Source organism: Malaclemys terrapin, chromosome 3, assembly GCF_027887155.1.
Source record: "Malaclemys terrapin pileata isolate rMalTer1 chromosome 3, rMalTer1.hap1, whole genome shotgun sequence".
Lineage (NCBI taxonomy): Eukaryota > Metazoa > Chordata > Testudines > Emydidae > Malaclemys > Malaclemys terrapin.
In genome coordinates, this window is record NC_071507.1 from 7586453 (window position 1) to 7611745 (window position 25293).

Here is a 25293-nt window from a genome sequence, read left to right on the forward strand (position 1 = left end):
CAATTTAAGTGTTGCAAACAGTAGAACCTCACACACTCGCACCATTAACCTACAAGCCTGGGTATGCTCATTAAAAACCCACTAGACTCTCTGCTCAACAAAGATTTAACTATCTGTTGCTGTCGTGCAGGTAGTGTGGCCTACTGGGTAGAACACTGGATTGGGACTCAGTTCCCAACCTGCCATTGGCTTGCTAGGTGACCTTCGGCAAATTACGTCTCTTCTCTGTGCCTCAGTTTGTCCATTTGTAAAATGGGGATAATGATACTTAACCTCCTTTGTGAAGTGTTTTGGGATCTACAGATGAAAAGCACCGTATAAGAGTTTTATAATTTAGTTCCTTGGTCTCATACAGTCTTTGTCAGGCTTTGTGAATTAAAAGGTAAGAGAGCAAGGCCAAGGAGTCTCTCAGTCACTAGTGTGAGTGAGTGTGATGGCCTACTTTGCAGTTAAGATGAAGGTGAAGATGATTGGTGCAGGTGGATGAGATGTGCTCTAATGGACTCTCTTGGTTTTTGGTTTCTTTTCTGGCAGGATGGAGAAGAAGAAAATTCTAATGAAATCCAAAGTTGCTGCTTCCAACCTTCTGCGTGCGCTGCATTCGCTCTATCAGTTTGGTCACCTCTGTGATGTGAGGGTCCATACGGAGCACCTTGGGATTCAGGAGGAGTTTCTGGTTCATAAGGCTGTCTTGGCTGCTTCCAGCAATTACTTTAAAGGGCTTTTTCTTCACGGTGAGATGTTGGATGCTAAGAATTGCACCGTGATGCTACAGGACATTTACACAGAAGAATTCACCTCCTTTCTGGAATTTGTCTACACTGCAGAAGTAGAGATTGACGCAGAAAAGTTGCATCGGATGAAGGAGGTGGCCGAGAGACTCGAGTGCAAGGATTTGCTTGACATTTGTGAAGAAATGAAGGCAGAGCGTAGAAAAGCCTTAGATTTGAGTGTCCATTTGAAAGGTCAGATATGTGCAAATGGTGGGTCCCAGTGTGCTCCTGTCCAGCAAGCAGAAGACATTGAAGTGAATGATTCTTCCCAAATTGGAGTGACATCCATGAAGAGAAAATGTTGGGACAGCCAGGAATGCAGAAAATTGCTACCAGACTACGAGATTGTTGATGGACAACCTGCAAATCCCAATAAAGGTGGGACAGATCTTCCAGAGTTGAAAGCTGGGATGGTAAAGTCAGACAAACAGAACAAAATAGAGACAGGTGAGATGATTAGCATGGATACAGTCAACCCAGAGGAAAATAAGACAAGCCATTGTTCCCTAAACCGGTCAAACTCAAAGGAAACCTGCATAGTGATTAAAAGTGTGCTTCCTGGCCAGGAGGAGGATGAAAATAGTTTAATTTCTGAGCTCCCCAGTAAAACCGAACGTAGGAAATCACCTCGCAACGTATCAAAAGTCTTGCCACAAATGTACACGTGTGAGAAGTGTAACCAGTCATTCCATTTCATCAAACACTATCAGTCACACATGGAGCTGGAACATGACATCAACATTGTGCTCAAACACAGCTGCAATATGTGCGACCAGCTCTTCTCGAATCGCCAGAACCTCAGGCAGCACCGCCTCACGGTTCACAATGACGAGCGACGCTTCCCCTGCGTGTTTTGTGAGAAGAGGTTCAAGCGCCCGAAGGATATAAATGACCATATCCGGAGGGTGCATGAAAAGAAAAGGAATCCCCAGGCGTGTCCATACTGCAACAAGGTTATCAGCTCCAAATGCGGCCTGACAGTTCACATTCGAACCCACACTGGAGAGAAACCTTATAAGTGTGAACGCTGCCCAGCCAGCTTTGCTCAGAGGTCTGCTTACAATACCCATGTAAGGTACAGCATTTTGTGTGTGTGTGTGTCTGGGCATTGAGAGAGGGGTATTTTCAAGATCCTGATCGCTTCAGAGCTAGGTTCTTTGGGCTCTTGGAAGGCAATAGGAGTCTTTCCATTGACTACAGTGGGCTTTGAGTCAGGATATTATCCGTTTGCAACAGCACTGGGCTGACATTTTCAAAGCCATGCAGGGGATTTACATACATTGAAATTATTGGGAGTTGTGTAGCTAAATCCCCTTTAGTGGCTTTGAATGTCTCAGCCTTTGGGTTTTAAACATGAGCCTGGGGAGAACTGTGATGTGTTAAAAATGAACAAGACTTGGCTAACTGGGTGATCACAAATCTATTTTTATTTGATCCTATGCCCTGCCGGCTGTATCTAGGTAGTGTGGGCATTCACACAAGCCTTTTCCGCACTGACTGACTAGAAACAAATCAGTAAAATTTCACAGAAGTCTCCAGATCTGCAAACAGAGACAGAATTTAATTTTTATGACAGCATAAATGTAGAATTCCCATTGGCCCAGGACAAAATTCCTGACTTTCAGCTGTTACAGCCCTCCTGAGTCCTGAACTGATTCCTCTTTTCTGGCTCCCTCTGGAGTCCTCTGCTTCCCCAGCCATGGAAAAGGCCAAGTGATGTACATGTTTGGGAGGTCCTGAGATATTGGCACTATTAAATATGGAGAAGAAATGTTAGATCATATGTGAGGTATTTAAATATATACGTTTTTATTTTTCTCTCCTCCTGAGTCCTGTATAGTTGAAATCATGGGCCCAGATCTGCTGTGTTGGAGTCAACTCAAAGCAGCCCTAAAACTATAATAGTTGCCAATAAGAGGATGGCTCCAGTATGGAGCAATCCTTTGTTGAGACCATGCCATTGTTATGGCTCCTACTTCACTGTGCCCCCTGTGGATGTATAGGGGGTATATCCCTATACTCCCATTATCTGACTGCCTTAACCCATATTGGAGCCACAGGCATAAATTAGAGCAGCCTCCAGGTAGGAAACTGGTCTGATGATTAGCCTGTTGAATTGGAGATAGTTCACCTCCCAATGACTACATAAATATCTGCTTCAATTACCTTTGGTAAATGAAATAACCAAACAATCATTCATTTTCTGATATAGCTGTAAAACTAATCTGACATTTTTTCAAAATAAATCACTTTAAAAATACATTGTGTGTACCGTCTAAAAATGAAACCTACGTCTATCTCTGAGTTGTGAAGAAGATGTATTAAGGTTATAACAACCAACAAGAATGCACTTTTATGTAGAAAACCATGATTAAATCGAGTCTTCCTGACTAGTGACTTAAATCAAATCCACGCTGCTGTATTATTTTCCCCACAGGGAACTAGGACACACAGAAATTGCCCATGATGACACAAGAAGCCTGTAGCAGGTCTAGGCTTTGAACCCAGATCTTCCGAGTCCAATCCAGCACCTTCACCACAAGACCAAGCTTCCACTCAAGCATGAGGATTATTGGCCCCTGTAACTTTATCCTAGCTAATGCAACTACAGAGAATAGTTTTATCCCTATATATATATGTGTAATTCTTTCTTAAATTTTATTAATGCATTTAATAAATCAATAACGTTGACACTTTAAAGAATCCCCTCATGAGATTACATATGTAAAAAGATACCATCCATCTGTTTCTAAAGAAAATCTGCATGCAAAGACTTTTGTGTGACACTGATGTGTATAGTGAGAAAGAAACAAGAGGTACTCAGGGAGAGAAGTGTGATTGACTAAAAGAATTAGGTTCTGTATAGTATAGACAGTGAGCTCAAAGAGGAGGGTTGAGTGAAGCTAAATTTTAGGAAAATGCAGACTGAAGAGATAGGAGTAGAAAAATAAATGAAGTAGTACAGTAGGAGTGAAATCCACAATAGCAGGATAAGCAGATAATTCCAGACTCTTAAAGCATTTGCAGTTACACAGTATCAGTCTTCTGTGTGCCCAGCACACAAACTGTGATCTTTCAAAAGAATGCAGTGTGGCACTCTGTTTCATTTTCTGTGTTATCTTATTGTCACCTGCAGAGGGAAAGCAGATCGATCTCACAAATCTCCCAGACAATTTGTTTTAAATTTGTGGTTGTTAACAGTTCAAACATAGACTGTGCAGGATTACCTATTTCTTTGAGACAGATGTTGATACCCTTATGAACACTGAGATAAGTGTATCTGTATCTGGCCCTAAATTAATAAGAAAACTGTTGATGCTGCAGTTTATACAAATAGAGATGTTGCAACCTGCTAGTATTTTTTATAAGAAAATGTTTATGTTCTTGTTTATTTGTATTATGATAGTGCCTAAGGGCTCTAGTTAAGTATTGGGATTCTGTTGTGCTAAGTACTGTAGTAACTCTATTAAAAAGACAGATTACCATAATCGACTATCTGCACAAACAGTTAACAGATTTGCTTTGTATAATTGCATGCACAAAGCAGGCATGTCATTGCATAAATTTTGCCCATTCAATGACATTTCTAATTTGTTTAAAAACCAAACACTGCATATCTTTCCATAGTCACTGTATTGTAACAGGGAACTCAAGATTACACTGAAGTGATGAATCCCAGTTCTGCCTTCTTATCCACCTTCCCATGTGCATGTCCCGTGTGAAAACATTGGGAATTTCTTCCATGTATCTTAGAACTGAATAGTGCCTTTGCATTATGGGGAAATCATATATGGCCTAAAATGAAATTCTTAACCTTTCAATTAAAGCAAAACATCGGTTTTGTTGTTTAAGAATCACACACAAAGTGTTTCAGGGTCAAATGTAGCAAATATAATGTGCTTCTTTAAGGAGGTACTAAGGGTCAGATGCAGTAGATATTTAAAAGTTTGCCATTTAGTATTTATTATTCTTAATTTAATTAAAAGTAAAGCAAGAGGATCTCAAGTTGTATTTGTAAGAACCCATTTGTTAGACTGCATTTACAGTCTCTCATGATATTAATCAGGTAACACACACGTTCGCTTTAGAAAGGGTTCTTTCCTGAGGACCTACTGCTTTTAAGCTTCTGCCAGTCCCTCAGTGTAATAGCCATTGCTAGCTGTGAAAGCAAGGATACCCAACAGTTTAAGTAATGCTTCTACAGAATAACTTGCATAAGACACTTCAGTTATCGTTAATTATCTGGTCTCACCTTTCTGCAGTATTTCCTTGCTCTCTTGTTCTAGGTGTTCTTCTAGTTTGTGAAAGGCAACATACAAATGAATTTGAGAAACCCGATTCCTTCAGTGTGAATGCATATAAAACCAGGTGTTTAACTACTATGGTTGTGTTCTGTTTTTAACAGAAAAAGACATGAATCTGGGCAAGACAGGAAGCTTATGCCAGTCTACTGGATGGTAGTTCCACCTGCAGATAGACCAGATGCAACATACTGTGAAACAAATATTAGCAAAGAAAGATGGGATGGGGCATCAGATACTGGGTTGCGAAAAGCTACCAGGAGCAAAGAAGCCAGGGACTACGAGGAAGAACCAGGGAGCTCATCTAATGCACGAGTGGATTGCAGCAATGAAGGGGAAGAAAGGAAGGGGCAATATGATGAAGCTGAAGCTAACAGAGAAGACGAAAATGAAGACGGGGATGAGGATGAAGAAGAAACAAATGTGAAGGGGGAAGAGGAGGGAGATTACGATGCAGTTTACTCTGAAGCAGATGGTAGTAAAGATAACGAGGATGTTAGTACGGATGACGACGATGACTCCTGTAATGATAAAGATGCTGAAGAAAATGAATCGGGTGAAGACTTTAAAATAAAGAAGGTAAATAAGGCCCGGGTAACTAAGAAGTCTGCCTATGTTATAACATGCGATAAATGTGATGAACAGTTTGTATCTCGGAAAAAATATGTGGATCACTGCAAAGATGTTCATCAGTCCTTGCCCGGTAAAGTCTATCAGTGTGATATCTGTAGCAAGTCATTTGCTAGCTACAACAGCTGGAAAGAGCACAGAGCGTGTGTCCACACTGAAGAAAGGCAGTTTGCCTGCACCATCTGCAATGCTACGTTTAAAAGAAAGAGAGATGTGAGGACACATTATATGCGGAAGCATGAAGGGAGAGTGAAACGCCCACTGTGTTCGGTCTGTGGGAAGATTCTGAGCTCTCGAACGGCATTGGTGTTTCACATGCGGACACATACAGGGGAAAAACCCTACGAATGTAGCATTTGTCATTCAAAATTTGCACAGCCGTCACAGCTTAAGATCCACACCAGGTCAGCCTACAGTCGCACTTCTCCCGTTACTGAACCCTGCATGCACCCTGCTTCAGCACTCCTTCCCTTGGACGACCCACTGTCCCCCAGTCTATTTCTGCAGTATCCATGTAATAGAGGGATGCTGGGATTTATGTTGGCCTGTAATATCAATGATTAACGAAGTTTAGTTCTTTTATTTATGTAAAGTTGTTTGTCTACTCCAGGGTCATTACCTCACCTTTGGGAAAGACTTAAAACATAGCAGTACCATTCATACATAGGCAAGCAAATAGGGATTACTTCCAAATAAGATTGAGACAGATCCTCAGAGAGTGTAAAAAATGGCAAGAGAGGAAGGATTACCCAGTGATTAGGGCACTGGTCTCAGATTTAGGAGACCCAAGTTCAATCCCCTTCTCTGTCACCGACTTTGTGTGTGACCTTGGGCATGTCATTTAGTCTCTCTGTGCCTCAGTTCCCCACCTGTAAAATGGGGACAATAGCACTGCCCTACCTCACAGCTGGGTGCAAATCAGTTTGTGTGATTTACACACGTTGAGAATGATAGCCTAGGACACACTGTAGAAGCCTGGAGAGATCTGCTGCTAGCCTAAGGAAAAAAAACACATCCACATTGTCGTTACCACCACCAAAGCAGCAGCCACCAGTCTTTTGTAAGTTCTGGCTCTTCTCTGCTGTTTGGAAATAGCAGACCCATCAGTGAGGTCCAAGATCACTAGAACTAAAGTAGAATTTTTGAAAAGCCAGTATTTAAATTGAGATCAATGGGAGCAAGTCTTTCTTCAGTGGAGTGGTGCCAGTTTACACCAGCAGAGTATCTGCCCCAGTATGTTTGTCACATTTATAAATAGCGAGGTCATCGATACCTGCTACACTTGAGGGTTTTTTCCCTTCCAAAGACAAATACAGTCTTGATGATAAACTAAAGTAATATGTTTGTGTAAATGTCTAGGAACCACATGTTGTATGTAGTGTAATTGTAGACATGTTGGCCCCAGGATATTAGAAAGTCAGGTGGATGAGGAAATATTTTATTGGACCAACTTCTGTGGGGGTGAGAGACAAGCTTTCAAGCCACACAGAGCTCTTCGTCAGGTCACCTGCTCTTGTCTGTCTGCACTCACTGTTGTTCTCTCTCCTTTACCTCATTCTCCTGCTAAGATAGGCAAGCAGCCCTTTTAGTTGAAATAACCCCTGGCTTTATCAGTTCCTGGCTGGATCACAGCAAGAGCATACATATACTCACACAAGGAGTTGATCAGTAGCGGGAGCTTCTCAGAGGAGTAGGATATTGTGTTCGTCACTCTGGTGTATCGTCTAGCAGCCAGAATAGGACAATATAGTTGGGCTGTCAGTCCTTGTGGCCACAGGGTTTTAGGGCTGTTGCTGCTGTTGTGGCATGAAGGAAGAAAAAGAAAGGAACAGCCAGAGGGAAATCTTGCATGCTCCTCTTTAAGGCATTGTAAGGGAATGATCCTGAGCCGGTGTGAGTCAGCCGAGTTCCTTCAGATTAATGAAGCTACACGGACTTACTCGATCTGAGGAGTATAAATGTTTTTGCCAAGGATTCTCTAGGCTCTCCTCTGCCCCCCACTCTATTCATGCAAAATCCCAAGCGTCAGATAGGGTCATTCATTGCAAGTACACCTTGGGGTCTGCATGCACCTTTGATGGAATACGCATGCAAACCTTCAATTTCCTTGCTGAGCTGAACATAGTTATGCCAACTCCCACATAGAAAATCTAGGCAAACTCCCCAGGACCATAACATCCACAGTAGAGGAAATTAATTTCAAGAGGAAATGCTATTTTAAACCCCCCTGTCTACAGTGCTTAATTTGTGCTGGGGCTTGCCAGGGCTGAGCCCTGGCACATCTAAGCTTGGTGGTTCATAGCCCTGACACCTCCGGGCTCGCTGCCTCAGTTATGACAGGGGAAAAAATTGCTTGTGCCCTGGCACCTCTTCCATTACAAATTAGGCACTGCCTGTCTAGCTGTGTTTTCTCAATATCTCTCTGTGTTTCAATGCCTGTAGGTCCCATACAGGAGAAAAGCCATATATTTGTGAGGACTGCGGAGCTTGCTTTGCTGACAAAGGCAAACTAAATGGTCACAAGAGGACACATACAGGTAGGAATTAAACACCGTGGGCCTCGCCCTGTACCAGTCTCACCCTTTTATTTGGTCAGGTTGAATACAAGTTGTCTGCAGGACATCCCAGTAGAAAAGAAATCATCTAAATTCCTCAGCCTCTTAGCAGCAGGGAATAGGTGGGGACAGAGAAGTGCACGTTATATTTTTAACTCACGGGAGGTACTCAGATGAAGAGGGCCATTTGGGTACCTGGACATCAGAGATGCAAGACTGTCTGAGATGCAAGACTGGATAGAGAGATGGATTTTGGGAATCATCTGCATAGAAATGGCAACTGAGGCTAAGTGAGTAAATAGTTACGTCCAAAGCATACTGCGAAGAGCTCCAAAGGGATCTCACAAAATTGCATTTATCAACATTGAATTTCATCTGCCAAGTAATGCACACTAGAAAACATAATGCCAACTATACAGTAGAGCCTCAGAGTTACGAACACCAGAGTTACAAACTGACCAGTCAACCACAGCCCTCATTTGGAACCAGAAGTACAGCAGCAGTAGACACGGATAAAAAACAAACAAATACAATACGGTACTGTGATAAATGTAAACTACTAAAAAAAAGGGAAAGTTTAAAAAAAAAAAGATTTGGCAAGGTAAGGAAACTGTTTCTGTGCTTGTTTCGTTTAAATTAAGATCATAGAATCATAGACTTTAAGGTCAGAAGGGACCATTATGATCATCTAGTCTGACCTCCTGCACTTCGCAGGCCACAGAATCTCACCCACCCACTCCTGTATCAAACCTGTGTCTGAACCACTGAAGTCCTCAAATCATGATTTAAAGACTTCAAGATGCAGAGAATCTTCCAGCAAGTGACCCTTGCCCCACACTGCTGAGAAAGGCGAAAAACTCCCAGGGCCTCTGCCAGTCTGCCCTGGAGGAAAATTCCTTCCTGACCCCAAATATGGCAATCAGCTAAACCCTGAGTATGTGGGCAAGACTCACCAGCCAGATGGTTAAAAGCATTTTTCTTCTGCATAATAAAGTTTCAAAGCTGCATTAAGTCAATGTTCAGTTGTAAACTTTTGAAAGAACTTAACATTTTCAGTTATGAACAGACTCTATTTCCGAGGTGCTCATAACTCTGAGGTTCTACTGTACATACAAAATGATGGGATCTAAATTAGCTGTTACCTCTCAAGAAAGATCTTGGAGTCATTGTGGATAGTTCTCTGAAAATATTTGCTCAATGTGCAGTGACAGTCAAAAAAGCTAACAGAATGTTAGGAACCATTAGGAAAGCGATAGATGGTAAGACAGAAAATATCATAATGTCTCTATATAAATCCATGGTACGCCCACACCTTGAATACTGCATGCAGATCTGGTCGCCCCATCTCAAAAAAGATATATTAGAATTGGAAAAGGTACAGAGAAGGACAGCAAAAATGATTAGGGGTATGGAACAGCTTCCATATGAGAAGAGATTAAAAAGAGTGGGATTTTTCAGTTTGGAAAAGAGACAACTAAGGGGGATATGGTAGAGGCCTATGAAATCTTGACTGGTGTGGAAAAAGCGAATAAGGAAATGTTACTTTCTCCTTTGCATAACACAAGACCTAGGGGTCACCCAATGAAATTAATAGGCCACAAGTTTAAAACAAACAAAGGGAAGAATTTCTTCACACAACACACAGTCAACCAGTGGAACTCTTTGCCGGGGGATGTTATGAAGGCCAAAATCATAACAGCGTTCAAAAAGAATTAAATAAATTCATGGAAGATAAATAAATTAAATAAATTCAAGGCCCATTGGACAGAATGGGCAGGGGGGCATGGACGATGGGATGGATCACTCAATGCTTGCCTGTTCTGTTCATTCCCTCTGAAGCACCTGGCATTGGCCACTGTTGGAAGCCAGGATACTGGGCTAGATGGACTATTGGTCTGACCCAGTATGGCCGTTCTTATTTTCTTAATGAGGTCATATAGGGATATGGTGAAGAGGGAAAAAAGGAGTCAGAGCCCTGAGAGATGCCAACAAAGCATGGTGGATGGGAAGCCAGTTGAAATGGACTCATGGAAATCAAAAGGTTAATGATAGTCCAGGAGAAGGGACTGATCAAATGTGTCAAAGGGAGCAGGAGGATAAGCATGGACAAAAAACAACAAAACATTGGACTTGGCCAGGAAGAGGTTATGGAAGTAACTGGTAAGAGAATTCAGAATATCTTTTGTTTTTTTACAGGAGAGCGTCTCTTTAAATGTGATGTGTGTGGAAAACATTTTGCCACCAATGAATACTTAAAATGCCATAAGCGATGCCACATGGGAGCTAAGCCCTATAAATGTGATGTTTGTGGGAAAACGTTTGGACTGAGAGCCTCGCTAGCCCAACACAGTAATGTTCATGCAGGTAACAAAGCAAACAGATGTTGTGTTTGGCAGTAGATGAGTAGATACCAGTGGAAGTTTGGATCTGAAATTGTATACAAAAGGGGTGTTAGCCTTTAACTCAACAGTCTTTTTGATGGGCTACATAAGTATAGTGAGAGGGGGAGTGATTTGGAGCCAGAGTTCATACTTACTCATTATGCCCACAAGGGGGGCGGTGATACAGGCGAAAGAATGACACTCAGTGCCTGAGAGTAAAAAGCAAGGCTTTACTGAGGGAAGAACTTACACTTCAAGCTGCGCGGGGAGTCCATGAGGTACGCGGAGGGGCTGCGGGGGATCTCTGACCTTCCGGGACAGCTGGCCAGGCAGGACTCCACTGAAGGGAGTCCGCTGCAATGCTACATCCCCCTGCGCTTATCTCAAGGTTACATGGGGTCAACAGCTGGCTACATTCATTGCATTCATAAATCATACATATTATATAAGCTGACTTGTTTACAGACAAAAACATGCTGAACTATACTAAACTACATTTTGGCAGGATCTGCCAGACAAGGTTCATTGCACGGCCTTCAACTGCACAGCCTGCATCTTCCGCTCGCATTCAGTCACATCCTCGGTCCGCCACTTAGCTCCTCGCCAAGCTTTCCCCTACACTCATATTTTTTGTAAAGGAAAAAAAATGTCATACAGTATTTAAAAAATAACAAATATACCCTGCATTGCCTCCTTGATACAATGTACGGTAGTTAGTTACATTGGGCCAAATGCAGTTTGACTCATGGTTTGGAAATGCTTTTTCGAAGACCTTTATCCTGCAAACACTTTAGCAACATTCTTAACTTTAATTATTTGCAGAGCCTGATTAAAGCAATCCAGAGCCCCGGACACCCCCCCAAATGCCCATCCTCCGTGGCCATCACCCTAGCAGAGGGTGGACTGGTGGCATCCCCCAGAAGAAGGCCTGATCTGCTTTGCTAGGGAGGATGGGGCCAGGTAGCTACCTCCCTGGTTCTATTGGCTGTTACACCTCTCTCTGGAGACTCAGGCAGACCCTGCTGGATCCATTTCACTTGGGTCACGTTTTCAAGCTTTTCTTCACAACCAGCGGGGCTAGAAATATTCATGTAATTGCGGGAGCCAGGGCTGTTCTGCAAGTGCTTTAATCCAGCATTGCTCACAGAAATCGTCCTGTTACTCACCTAAGTAAAGTCAAGCATGTACCGATGCGTCTGCAGGATCAGGCCCCAAAGGACTGATCTTCAGCGGTTGTGGGTTTTGTTCATTTACAGAGACACGTCCATATTTCTGCGAACAGTGCGGAAAAACATTTACTCAGCAAGGAGCTCTCAGGCGTCACCAACGTATTCACACCGGTGAAAAACCATACAAGTGCAGGGCTTGTGAGAGAACCTTCACAGACATGTCCACCTTACGGAGACACGTATCGGTACGTTGCCTCTCTGCTGCCTTTGTAGCAATTAAACTGCGGTACAGAGGTTTAATTAGGGGTGAAGGAGTGGGGAGCTACATTTCTGCAGCTGGTTTTTTTTTTTTTTTTTTTTTTAATTTACTAGGGATTAGAGTTGATGCTTCAATTTTGATTCCTTATGAAAAATAAATCCTGTTAGGATGAGGGGGAGGATTAGGGTGCTAATTTACAATTACATCAGGCTTTTAATATTATTTATTAGGGTTAACAAACAATTACAAAAAATAATCGCAATTAATTGTGAGATTTAAGAAAATAGTTGCGATTTATTGCAGTTTTAATTGCATTGTTAAACAATAATTGAATACCAATTTAAATGTGTTATAAATATTTTTGGGTGTTCTACATTTTCAAATATATTGATTTCAATTACAACACGGAATACAAAGTGTCCAGTGCTGATTTTATATTACTATTTTTTATTACAAATATTTGCACTGTAAAAAAGATAAAAGAAGTAGTATTTCTTGTAACTTACAAATAGAGAATTATTTTGTTACATAACTGCACTCAAAAATAAAACAATGTAAAGCTTTAGCGCCTACAAGTCCACTCAGTCCTACTTCTTGTTCAGCCAGTTGCTAAGACAAACAAGTTTATTTACATTTATGGGAGATAATGCTGCCCGTTTCTTGTTTACAATGGCACCTGAAAGTGAGAACAGATGTTTGCATGGCACTCCTGCAGCTGGCATTGCAAGGTATTTACATGCCAGGTATGCTAACGTTTGTATGCCCCTTCATGCTTCAACCACCATTCCAGAGGAGATGATTTGCGGTAATTGCTTGAGTTAACTGCGATTAATTGACAGACCAATTATTTATAGAGTTGTAGCACCTAGGTGCCCCAGTCATGGACCAGAGCCCTGTTGTGATAGGTACTGTACAAAGTCTCTGCCCCATAGAGTTCGCAATCTAAAGATGTATTTCTGAGCTGTTAGATTGAGGAAGAGAAACGCTAACTCCCAGATGACGTACCAATTCCCAGGCCTGACAGCCAAACTGGTCTTAAAATCCAATTATATCCAGTTATTTTTAAACAGGAAAATCTAATAGAGGAACTGAAACATGAGGAAAGACAAGAATGTAGCTAATGTAAAGAGGATGCTGCTATAGCTGTTTTTTTGTTTTTAAATCACAATTAGAGGTCTGCAGACCCAAGCCCACCCAACCTGAGCCTCAGACCCAATCTGACCCCAATCCTTCCTGCGAACCTGAGTCAGCGTCACTGTCACCTCCTGCCGGCGGGGCTGGCACAGTGGCAGCTGCATGTGCTGCACGACCTGTTGGCTGCTGCCCCCCACTGTGCTGTGTGCGCTATGGAATGAGAGTCACTGCCACTCTTTGGCACGCTCACTCTGTGACTGTAATACACGCAGAGCAGCGAGGTGTCAGTGGCCGGCAGGAGCAGGGCACTCAGCTGCCACAGGCAGGAGGAGGAGAGCCCACCCCAGCCAGAGACCATCCGGTTGTTTTCCCACCTGATCCGGACCCAGCCCTTGTGATCAGGTTCCGTTGGGATTGGGTCAGGTTGCAGGGCTCTGATCACAAGTGCGGTGGAAAGTGGCTTAGCCCTCATACTGTAGATACAAGATACAGGGTTTACCATTTCTTGAAACTTCAGATGCATTCTCAGAGTTTTGATAGGGCACACAGCTCCTGGTGATAATTTGACTGCGAGCAAGATCGCTAGAACGCCATTTGGGTCCTTGAAGTGACCTCTTTGGAGAGGAAATCAGGACTTTCCCTTGGTCAAGTCTAGCATTCACCTGTGTGCTCAGTTTCTCCCACCACTGTGGCATGGCAGTGGACCTGGAACAGAGTTAGTAATGTAGAATCATTCTCACATTTCAGAGCCCAGCTAACCCCTTCACCCATCCCAGTGCAGCATTGGAATGTTAAAATCAACCCTATTCTGTTTTGAACATGGTTAATAAAAGTAAAATCTTCAATTGTTTTAAATTATTATTCAGAAACTTTTCTTTCCTCTATAATCTTTGTTTTTTCCCCCTAGATCCATGACCGGAATGCTCACTGGAGAAGTTTCTTAATAGATCTTACTACCAAAAAAGACCATAATTGGTCCAAAATAGAAACCTTATCAGATGTCTGTATGGGTGGGGACTCAGCACCTGAAATTTGGTCAGTTGACCAAGGTAAACTTTATAAACCAGAAAGTATTAGTGTAAAAAAAGCAGAACAGAGGCCATCTAGTGTTAACATGCGAGACGCTGATCACTCCCTTTTATACTTGTAACTCTTATTGCTCTAACCAGAAAACTATAAAATCTCTTGTTACACTATGAATGAAAACATTTCAAATCTTTTTTCAATATAGTTGCTTCATTTTTAAGCTATGTGAGATACTCTTATCTTTTTGCATTTGATACGAAATGTTACATTGCAGTCTTTTATCTTGTTATGGTAAACTATTTATGCCAATTAGGTGTTAGACCTGTGCACAGAGTTTTATTTTTTAAAAATATCTTGAATATATCACACAGTAAAATACCCATTTAATTAAAGTATATATGTTTGTTTTGTGTGTGTGTATCTATATATACATGCACATGCATAATAATGTTCTTGTAAATTATTGTCTTTATAATAAAGATATTATGTTTAGAACAATCCACATAAAATGATAATCTATGCTGTATCTAATTTATTTGTACATATTTTATTGTAAAATATTTTTAACTTTCTTGATCAATACAAAAATGTTCAAATATTTGCTCTGTAATGTTACAAACCAACTAGAACGTAGCTGGTTAATGACAGAAGTCAGTGGTATATGCCGTTTCCCAGCTTTCCATGGTTCATTTTGTCTTCATACTGTGATATTTGCTTTTAACCCCTAAATATAATTTCTTTGTATACTGTAAAAATAAACTTCAAAATTATTTCTTAAAGAGTGATGGGACACCTCTTAGATCCATATGTATAATAAATAATGAGGAGCTGTGAATTATGGGCTCAGTTTTATAATTCAAAGGTTTGATTGCACAACCCTAGATTAAAATAAATCGTCTTTTGCATGGGATGTTGTTTTATTGGCCTACTGAGAGTTTGAGTATTCAAATCCCCAATGGCTTTCGTAAGAGTTGTAGATTCTAAACACCTTTGAAGATTACTTGAAGAGCTCTAAATGGTCCTTTTATTATTCAAAAAACTGCATATAATATTATTATTGAGATCTTAAATGCGCCAAAGTCGGGACATTCAGAGCTTTGTTTTCTAGACCAATTGTAACACCGAGCACCGTTGCACATATTTAGTATTTTGTATTACTGAGAATGGTGTTAAATGCATGTCTTACTACACGGTGTGTTCAGTGTGGGGGATTGAAGGTTGCGCTGGAAACAATACTTTTGAATTGCCTGATTATGGGCCAGATTCATTGTTGATGCAATTCCAAAACCAATGGAATTGCACCAGGGATTAAATTGGTCATATGTTCTAAAATCTCAAGTTGCATTAATACGATTTTTTAGAAAATGTGTGTGTAGTTGTGGGGGAGGGGGATGATTGAATTTTCTTGGTTTTGGGATAGGAGCAACTTGATTGGTCAAACTGCTCCTGTGCTGCAGAACAACCCTATCCCTGCTTCTCTGCCTTCTGTCCCCCACTCACACATACATTGTCTCCTGAGGAGAGATGTACCCCCTTTTTCTTGGTCTAAGATGAGCTGCAGAAATTGTAATGCTACAGCTCTCTCTGTGCCCTAGGATAGATCCAGGAGCTATCATGATCTTCCCCAAGAGCCCACTGAATTAATAGGATGGACTGATCTGACCCTCTCAACTCCTGCTGTTCAGTGGAGCCATCTACCTGGTAAGTGATGGGACTTGCTGGGAGAGGCAGCAGCCCTGCTCCTGTGATCTTTTTGTTTTCTGTCTGCAGCTCTGAGAGTTCTCCTCTCTCTCTCCCTCCTCCACCCCCTCCCTCTTCCCTTAACCTGAGCAAGTACCCATTGTGTGAATGCAGGGAGCACCCACCTCTTCGGCAGATGAGAGTCTCTGCCCCATGCTCTTGCAGAGAGTGCTGCATTGTCTGAATGGCAGCATAGCAATAAGTTCTGATCTCAATGTTCTCTGATGATTAAACATTTTCTGCTAGCTGGGGGGTGAATAACTTAATTTGTGGGTGAGTTGGCTGCTGTGTTCTTAAATTTGAGAGAAATGTTATGCAAAGTCCTGGTCGTGACTGATGGTTGCCTAGACAAAACAGCTAATGTTTTGTGAAGTAAAGTTCCTAAATAAAAGTAGCCTGATAATCAGGTGTACTGAGTACCCATAATCTCCACTGCAAGCACTTTAAGCACTTATTAGCTCTGGAAAAAATGAGGCCAATTTTATTTAGCTCTCTAAATTATAGGTGATACAGGTAGCCGTCCCTACAGTTAAGATGCTGTTTTCAGTTATGTATATTCATTTGAGCTGAAATTTTCCTTGATGAGTGTCTGCCTCACACATGATTTTTTGGTAAACTTCAGCAAAAACGGTTCAGCCATTTCTCAGAATGAGGCTAGGGGAAAATATGTTTCTTTTGCCCTTAAAAAAAGATCTTGTAACATTGTGTTAAGAAGCTCTAGCATCTTTATGCTTTGGAGCAGGGACTTGACAATTAGCAGGGAGAATCATCGTGATGTCAGGGTTTAACTTTTGCCATGCGATTAAAAATCCGCCCAAATTTGGCCAAGTTATGAGTTGCTGCGAATCTCAGTTTTCACACGTTCAGTAGAGATTCGTTAGAGTTCAGTAGCTAAATTCTACAACATTTCAGTCTGCACTGAGCAAGCTCTGGCTTAGGGATGTCAGGGCTAAGCAGGACTTTTCCCCTCATTGCTCCTTGCAGCAGCCAGGGGCAGCTCTGACACGGCATGCAGGAACTCAGAGCAGGGTGACTGTCTCTCCTGTGCTCTAAATGCTCCTCCGCTTACACCCACTCAGTGAGGAGGAAGCCTGGCTCAGATCAACAGAGGTGAGGAGCTGGGGCTGGGATATGGAGCCAGAAAGAGGGTGGACACTGGAACTGGGATGAGGACTTGAGCGGGAGCTAGGGGGTTGTACTGTAACCACTTGAGTACATTTCTCTCAGGACATGGTGTAGAACTCAGGCTTCCTGAGTCGTAACATTCCTCAGCTGTCAGCAAATAGCTGGAAACCCATGGGTAAAATATGTGCCTCATCTCCTAGTGGCTGGCCTACATAGAGGATGGATGATGACTACTACTGATACCAGGTACTCTGTTAGCTCCGGAAAAGGTCTGTGTGTGGATCTAAAGGTTCTAACCCTGCTGATGACCACATGGAGTCAATATGGTTCCAAATGCTGGAACGTCTGGGGTTTTTTTCAGTTTGCTCTTTTAAAAACATAGGAAATTATATATACACAGAGCTGCAAAGTCAACCACTGAAAAGTTAGGAAATGCCAGAACCAAGGTTGCCTGTACAACCGTAATTCGTCTCTCTTGTGTGCATTCATTATAATAGTCTTTCCATGATCACATCCATAGGACCCCTGCCTCAGTTAGTGCACAATATGGTCAGCGTTCAGGAAACAAATCAGGGTTGTGTGGAGAATGAAGATGTCTATTAGGACTCCTGCCTTATTTGTTGCAGTTGTTGAAAGGTGCATTGTGGACGAGGCAGGGGACTTCAGGAAGAGAAAGGATGGTCTTGTGATTTAGGCAGTTGAGTGTCACTCCTGATTCTACCCCTGCATCTGCTAGAGTTCCTATGTGATGCTAAGCAAGTCATTCAAACCAAACTTTCCTGGGATGGTTCCTCATTTTCTGGGTGCTCAGCATGAGAACCTGGGGTCTGATTTTCAGAAGTACTGAGGCCTCACAGTTGCAACAGAAGTCCACGGGAGTTGTGCTTGGAACAAAGTGCTAAATTCTCTGAAAAATCAGGCCATGGACATTTTAATCAAATTAGCATATACTTTTGACACTAATATCTCTGTTTCAGTTCCCTGTTTGTAAAGGGAAGAGGATAATCCCACCTTTATCTCACCGAGGTTGGGGAACCTTATCTCGCTGTGGTTAATTTATGTTTGTGAAGCACTCCTATGAAGTTCGATGATGTCCTTCAAGCCATCACTCCCAAGTTCGTAGGATGCCTGAGAATCTTGACTTTCATTTAAGAGCAGGCAGAAAAGGCTCTAGCCCATGTGTCTGAGCCGTGGCCTGAGTGCACCGAATGGGCTCACAGCCCAGAGCCAACATGCTTGTTTTCCTAACAGTTCCTGAGTTTTAAGCCAATCTTGGGATTTTGGAGGCCTGGCTTCTGGTGTCTGAGCATGTGGGGCAGGCTCATGGGGGAGGGTGGGGTATGGGTAGGATTACCACCTTTGAAACGCAAAAAACCCGGTACCCTCTCTCCCCCATAACACAAAGCCCGCCATAACCCCAACCATAAGGCAACTCTGCAGCCCCCTCCCCTTCAACAGCCACTCATAGTATGTAGCGAGAGAACACATATAGATAAGATTGATAACATAACACGTCTCCTCACTCTCGCATGAATCAAACCCTCTCTCACATACATGTGTGGTGAGCTTGAGTGTTGGTCGGCAGACAGCTGCTGTATTTTCAATTGATTTCATGTGTTATTGCTTAAACTGTGGAAGTGGGAGCACTGCATTTTTAGCTGGACAGAGAAACATTTAACATTAGATATTCCAGTTTATTGTGGTAATAATGCAAACCTTTAGGCCCACATTAAAAAAAAAGCAGATTAAATTATTTTTCTAACAACTAGAAAACCATAAAAAAAAACGGCCAGGCCAGTCAAATGCTGGCCAGGTGGTAACCCTAGGGATGGAGCACATAGGCTGGGAACCATGGGGATGCAGGCCTCATGGGGAGAGAGGTATGGGATGCACATCAGGGGGTGGGTGGTGTTTATAGGAATGGCCATACGGGCTCAGACCAATGGTCCATCTAGCCCAGTATCCTGTCATCCAGTAGCGGCCAGTGACATGCTTCAGAGGAAATTAACAGAACCGGGCAATTAGCGAGTGTTCCATCCAGTCATCCAGTCCCAGTTTCTTGCAATCAGAGACTTAGGGATACCCAGATCATAGGGTTGCATCCTTGACCATCTTGGCTAACAGCTAACATGCTCCATAAACATATCTAATTCTTGTTTGAACCCCGTTAAACATTTAGCCTTCACAACATCCCCTGGCAATGACTTCTGCGGGTTGACTGTATGTTGTATGAAGAAATACTTTTGTTGTTTTAAACCTGCTGCCCATTGATTTCTATGGGTGACCCATGTTTTTTTTGTTATGTGAAAGGGTAAGTAACACTTACTTTCTCCACACAATTCATGATTTTATAGACCTCTATCAGATCCCCCCTTAGTTGTCTCTTTTCCAAGATGAACAATCCCAGTGTTTTTAATCTCTTCCTCATATGGAAGCTGTTCTATCCCCCTATTCATTTTTGTTGCCCTTCTCTGGACTTTTTCCAATTCTGATATATCTTTTTTGAGATAGGTGACCAGAATTGCACGCAGTATTCAGTGTGTGGGTGTACCATGGATTTATATAGTGGCATTATGGTATTTACTGTCTTATCTGTTTCCTATGAGTTCCTAAGATTGCTAGCTTTTTTGACTGTCACTGTACTTTGAGTGGATGTTTTCAGAGAACTATCCACGATGACTCCAAGATCGCTTTCTTGAGTGGTAACAGCTAATTTTAGACCCCATCATTTTGTATGTACAGCTGGGTTTATGTTTTCCAACGTGCATTACTTTACATTTACCAACATTGAATTTTCAGTTTGTTCCAAAACCTCCTCTATTGACAACTCAATCTGGGAAAGTTCCTCAGATTTGTCACCTAAAAAGGTTTGGGAATCTCGGTCACATCCTCTGCAGTGAAGACTGATGCAAAGAATTCATTTCGTTTCTCTGCAACAGCCTTGTCTTCCTTGAGTGCCCCTTTAGCGCCTCGATTGCCCAGTGACTCTACTGATTTTTTCGTAGGCTGCTCGTTTCTGATGTACTATTTTTTTTAATTGCTGTCGGTTTTTGTGTCTATTGGTAGTGGCTCTTCACATTTGTTTTTGTCCTGCCTAATTATACTTTTACATATAGAGTGACTAGATGTCCTGATTTTATAGTAATAGTTGCCTATTACCCCCTACCCCCGTCCCAATTTTTCACACTTTCTATCTGGTCACCCTATTTACATATGACTTGCCAGAGTTTATGCTCCTTTCTATTTTCCTAAGTAGGATTAGACTTCCAGGTTTAAAAAATTCCCTTTTGGATCTAGCCCCTTCTTTTCCTTGGTTGTTTAGCCACAGTGGCTTTTTTTTAAATCCTTTGTCTGTTTTGTTTTGGGGGTTTTTTTTGGGGGGGGGGGGAGGCTAATACATATTGTTTGAGCCTCTGTGGTGGTGCAGGCATTTCCCTCTTGGGACTGTCTTTTACTTTCCCGTGAATTCGCTTCCCTGCATTGGTGGAGGTCCCCTTGTTCCTGGGGTGTTTCCTGCCCCCCATGTTACAGTGAATTAGGTCCAGGGCCAGCTGGAAAGGGGCGGAGACCGTGTGAAGGCCCGGTGGGGGTGCAGGGTGGGCACAGACTGACACGTGGGGGGGGGGCACAGGCCTCGTGGGGATGGGACACGGCCGTGGGGGGCCCCTCCCTGCGGGGGAAACGTTGCCAGGCAACCCCGCGACGCGAGGAGGCGCAGGCTTGAGGGGTCGGTCTGACGCCACTTCCGCCCGGCCGCCCCCTGGCGCCGTCGTCCTGGCGCTCGAGCCGGGAGGGCGGCGCCGCTTGGTCTCGTGACGCCGATGGCGGCGGCTGCGCCGCGGCAGTTGCCGGAACTGGCCGGGTGGGGGGAGCGCTCGTGAGCGGCCAGCGCTTCCGGCCGCCGCGCGGAGCCCGGGGCTGCCCGGTGAGTGAGCGGGGCCCGGCTGGGGGGTGAGCCCCGGACACAGCCTCCCCCCCCGGCGCGGGGAGCCCCGACATGGGCCGCCCCACAGCCCCCGGGGCGCCCCCGACCCCTTCCCCTCACAGACCCCTCCCCCCACAGCCCCCGGGGCGCCCCCGACCCCTTCCCCTCACAGACCCCTCCCCCCACAGCCCCCGGGGCGCCCCCGACCCCTTCCCCTCACAGACCCCTCCCCCCACAGCCCCCGGGGCGCCCCAACCCCTCCCCCTCCCTTCACAGACCCCTGCTGCCCCCTGGGCCCCCACAGACCCCTCCCCCACAGCCCCCGGGGCGCCCCCGACCCCCTCCCCCTCCCCTCACAGACCCCCGCCACCCGCTGGGCCCCCACAGACCCCGGGGCGCCCGCCACCACCTGGAGCCCAGCAACCCCCTCCCCACACAGAACCCCGCCGCCCCCTGGGCCCCCACAGACCCCCCTTCGCCCCCTGGAGCCCACCGACCTCATCCCCTCACAGACCCCCACCGCTCCCTGGGCCCCCACCAAGCCCTGGCCCCCACAGTCCTCCTCCCTCCACAGCCCCCGCCGCCCCCTCCCCTCACAGACCCCAACCGCTCCCTGGTCCCCCACAGACCCCCCTCCCCATCCGCCCCTTGGGCCCCCACTGACCCCCTCCCCTCACAGACCTCCACTGCTCCCTGGGCCCCCACCGACCCTCTCCCCCCACAGACCCCTGCTGCCCCCTCGGCCCCCACAGACCCCTGCTGACCCCTTGGCCCCCCACCGAGCCCTGCCGCCCCCTGGGCGCTCACAGACCCCCTCCCCCACTGACCCCTGCAGCCCACTGAACCCCTCCCACCCTCTGGGCCCCCACAGACCCGCTCCCCCACTGACTCCCCGCCATCTCCTGGATGCTCACTGACCCCTCCCCCCGCCACCCCCTGGGCCCCTGCCACCCCCGGGTGCTCACTGACCCCCATCCCCCACAGCCCCCTGCCACCCCCTGGGCCCCCACAGACCCCCGTCCCCCACAGACCCCCACCGCCCCCTGGCGCCCACAGCCACCCCTTCCCCCCCCGGATGCCCACCTGCCGCCCCCATGGCCCCCGCCACCCCCGACCTCCCCCGCCCCCTGGGCCCCCCCCCGATGTCCCTCCCCCACAGACCCCCACTGCCGCTTGGGCACCCACCGATGCCCTCACCCCCCCCACACAGACCCCCGGCACCCGCTGGGTGCCCACAGACCCTGTGCCCCTGCCGCCCCCTGGGCACCCACAGACCTCCTCCCCCCCACAGACTCTCACACATACACACGGGGTTCAGGGGGAGCACCACAGAGCCCCTCCACCCCCTGGGTGCCAACAGCCCCCCTCCCTCCCCACAGACCCCCTCTGCCCCCTGGGTGCAGGGAAAACCCCACAGACCGCTGCTCCCCACAGACTGCTGTGGCCCACTGGGCTCAGGGGAACCTCCCAAGTATTTCCTTCCCCAGGAGTTTGGGGATGAGGTGCTTCCCTATGGACAACTCCCCCTGAGATCGTGAGGCCTACAGACATTTCCTCCCCAGGGAGTGGGGCTAAGGGTGTCTGTTGGGATAACTCCCAACACAATGTGAGGGTGGAGGCGCTGGATCCCAGAGACACCCCTTTACACAGGTGCAAAGTACTCCACTTAGAAAGGAACAATCAGTTGCACAAATACAAAATGGGAAATGACTGCCTAGGAAGGAGTACTGCAGAAAGGGATCTGGGTGGGGGTGATAGTGGATCACAAGCTAAATATGAGTCAACAGTGTAATGCTATTGCAAAAAAAAGCAAACATCCTTCTGGGATGTATTAGCAGGAGTATTGTAGGCAAGATGCGAGAAGTAATTCTTCCGCTCTTCTCCACTCTACTCTGCGCTGATTAGGCCTCAACGGGAGTATTGTGTCCAGTTCTGGACGCCACATTTCAGGAAAGATGTGGACAAATTGGAGAAAGTCCAGAGAAGAGCAAGAAAAATGATTAAAGGTCTAGAAAACATGACCTATGAGGGAAAAGTGAAAAAATTGGGTTTGTTTAGTCTAGAGAAGAGAAGACTGAGAGGGGACATGATAGCAGTTTTCAAGTACATAAAAGGTTGTTACAAGAAGGAGGGAGAAAAATTGTTGTTCTTAACCTCTGAGGATAGGGCAAGAAGCAATGGGCTTAAATTGCAGCAAGGGCGGTTTAGGTTGGACATTAGGAAAAACTTCCTGTCAGAGTGGTTACGCACTGGAATAAATTGCCTAGGGAAGTTGTGAATTCTCCATCATTGGGGATTTTTAAGAGGAGGTTGGACAAACACCTGGCAGGGCTGGCCTAGATCAGGGGTGGGCAAACTTTTTGGCCCGAGGGCTACATGGGTCATGCAGGAGTCTGGCCTGTTGGCCAAGCTTCCATGAGTATCAGCCTGATAACTTCAGAGTTTTCCTGACCCCATTCCTTCAGCACTGTTAGCTGGGCTTCACATGCTCACTTTATCTGTCATCTAAACTTGGTGCCACTCTTCTGTTCCAGCAGCCATTGTACTGTGCCTCATAGATTATAATGGTCACTTTAGCCATACTGGATTATGCCTGACAAAACTGGCTTTCTGTCTTTTGTTTTGTCAGGCAGTTCTGCCTCTAGACCAGGGGTTCTCAAACTGGGGAGCGTGGAATGTATTCTCAGGGAGGCATGAGAAGTTTTTTTGGTTGGGGGGGGGGGACGACTTGTTGCACACATTTTACCCACAGCAATGCGTAACTAGCAAAACGGATTCCTCCAGACGCCATAGGTCCTCAGATGGTGCTGTGCTTTATGACGGATTTCTGTTTAAGCTTGCATAGTATTATACAAAATCGTTGCCATCTGTACGTTAATCTGTTTGCTACGATGCAGTGTGCACATTTAATTGTATACGTGGACCACAATCACACTTTTGCTTTCTCTTATTACAATGGGTCATTGGCTTAAAAAATAACCAATGCAAGTGAAAAACAGAAGCCGAAACTGATTCAAGTGAAACACCGCCATTGCATATGTTGTTATATGTACTTGTGAGACTGGGGTGGGGCGTAAACTACTACAGACACAGAGAAGGGGGGGGCGTGATCAAATAAGTTTGAAAACCACTGCTCTAGACAGTGGCACTTTAGTATGACATGTGACTTGGATAACAGATAGCTGGCTGTGTATGAGCACATGGTCTACAGTCCTACAAGCTGTTCCATGTGGGCAGACTCCCTGTGCCCACGCAGCAGTTTGCAGGCTTCAGTGACATAACATCTTTTTTAGGCGAAATATATATGGATGTTTCTATTGGCACAGATATGTGCTTGAAGCAGAGAATGCTGCTAGCAGTTTGAACAAGAGTTTGTCACCCACTGGAAGTGAAAGCCTTTCATTGCACTATGTACCTTATTGAATATGTTAAATTACTGTTTCCTGTTTGAACAAATTCCAGTAGAGTGGAAGACCAGTGTTACAAAAACGAGTGCATTCTGCACCTTGATGGTAGTTCTATTATTACAGCTTTATGGAGAGTGTGGGTCATATGTTTTACAATGTTAGTATAATACACTGGTTTAGTGATTTGGATAGTCTCTCTCTTGGGGCTGACTCTTGGAAACTAATAGCTTGGGTGTACAGTTTAAGGCGTTCTCTAGCTCAAGTGGAAGCGGCTGGTGACTTTGATTCTGAAGATTCTGGGTTTACTCTCTGCTGATGACCATTGGTGTCTGTACACAGTTTGTAATAATAGCTTTTTCAACTTTTGGTAGTTTGTTCAATCAGTAAACAAGTGGCTAATTATAAAGTAATACAGGAAGTATTGTAACATGTAAAGTGGTTAAAGGCTTGTACCTCTGCTGAAAAACATTAACTTCCAAACTATGCTAATAGCAAATGCTTTATCAATTAATGGATCTTTGCTTAATTAACCCCAAAATATATAGTCTGAGATGAGAGGGAAGAGAAAACGTGTCTGGGATAAATAAAGAGAAATGGAAGTTGTGTTTAGCCATCCAAGCTCCATCGTTCATGCTTGGTAAAAGATGTCAGTCTACAGTAGGCCTTGCAAGAGGCAGGCCAATCATAAGAACATAAGAGCTGTCATAGTGGGTCAGACCATGGTCCATAACCCTGTTATTTTAGAACAGTTTTCCCAACTTTTGGAGATAAATAATTAGCCCCGCTGTTTTATAATCTCATTGACTTTTGTGTTTTGAGAACTCATATTTTCACTTCATCCAACTTTTGTTTAAAATACCTTTTTGTT

The 25293-nt window shown here is 44.7% G+C and overlaps 2 protein-coding genes across 7 annotated transcripts in view; both read left to right on the forward strand.

Annotated features, from left to right (window-relative positions):
- The window catches only part of LOC128834971 (GDNF-inducible zinc finger protein 1-like), a 37812-nt gene extending 22682 nt beyond the window's left edge, over nt 1-15130 (forward strand). For all 3 annotated transcript variants that reach the window (XM_054024204.1, XM_054024205.1, XM_054024207.1), the window contains 6 exons: nt 535-1848; nt 5179-6108; nt 8147-8241; nt 10456-10623; nt 11897-12054; nt 14110-15130. In XM_054024204.1, the coding sequence (XP_053880179.1) occupies nt 535-1848; nt 5179-6108; nt 8147-8241; nt 10456-10623; nt 11897-12054; nt 14110-14352 (2908 nt within the window). In that variant the 3' untranslated portion in view covers nt 14353-15130. The remainder of the gene's footprint in view (nt 1-534; nt 1849-5178; nt 6109-8146; nt 8242-10455; nt 10624-11896; nt 12055-14109) is intronic.
- A 5748-nt stretch (nt 15131-20878) lies between these two features.
- Nucleotides 20879-25293, forward strand: part of LOC128833733 (GDNF-inducible zinc finger protein 1-like) — a 32345-nt gene continuing 27930 nt past the window's right edge. For all 4 annotated transcript variants that reach the window (XR_008444325.1, XR_008444323.1, XR_008444324.1 and 1 more), the window contains exon 1: nt 20879-21018. The gene's annotated coding sequence lies outside the window, so the exon portion shown is untranslated. The remainder of the gene's footprint in view (nt 21019-25293) is intronic.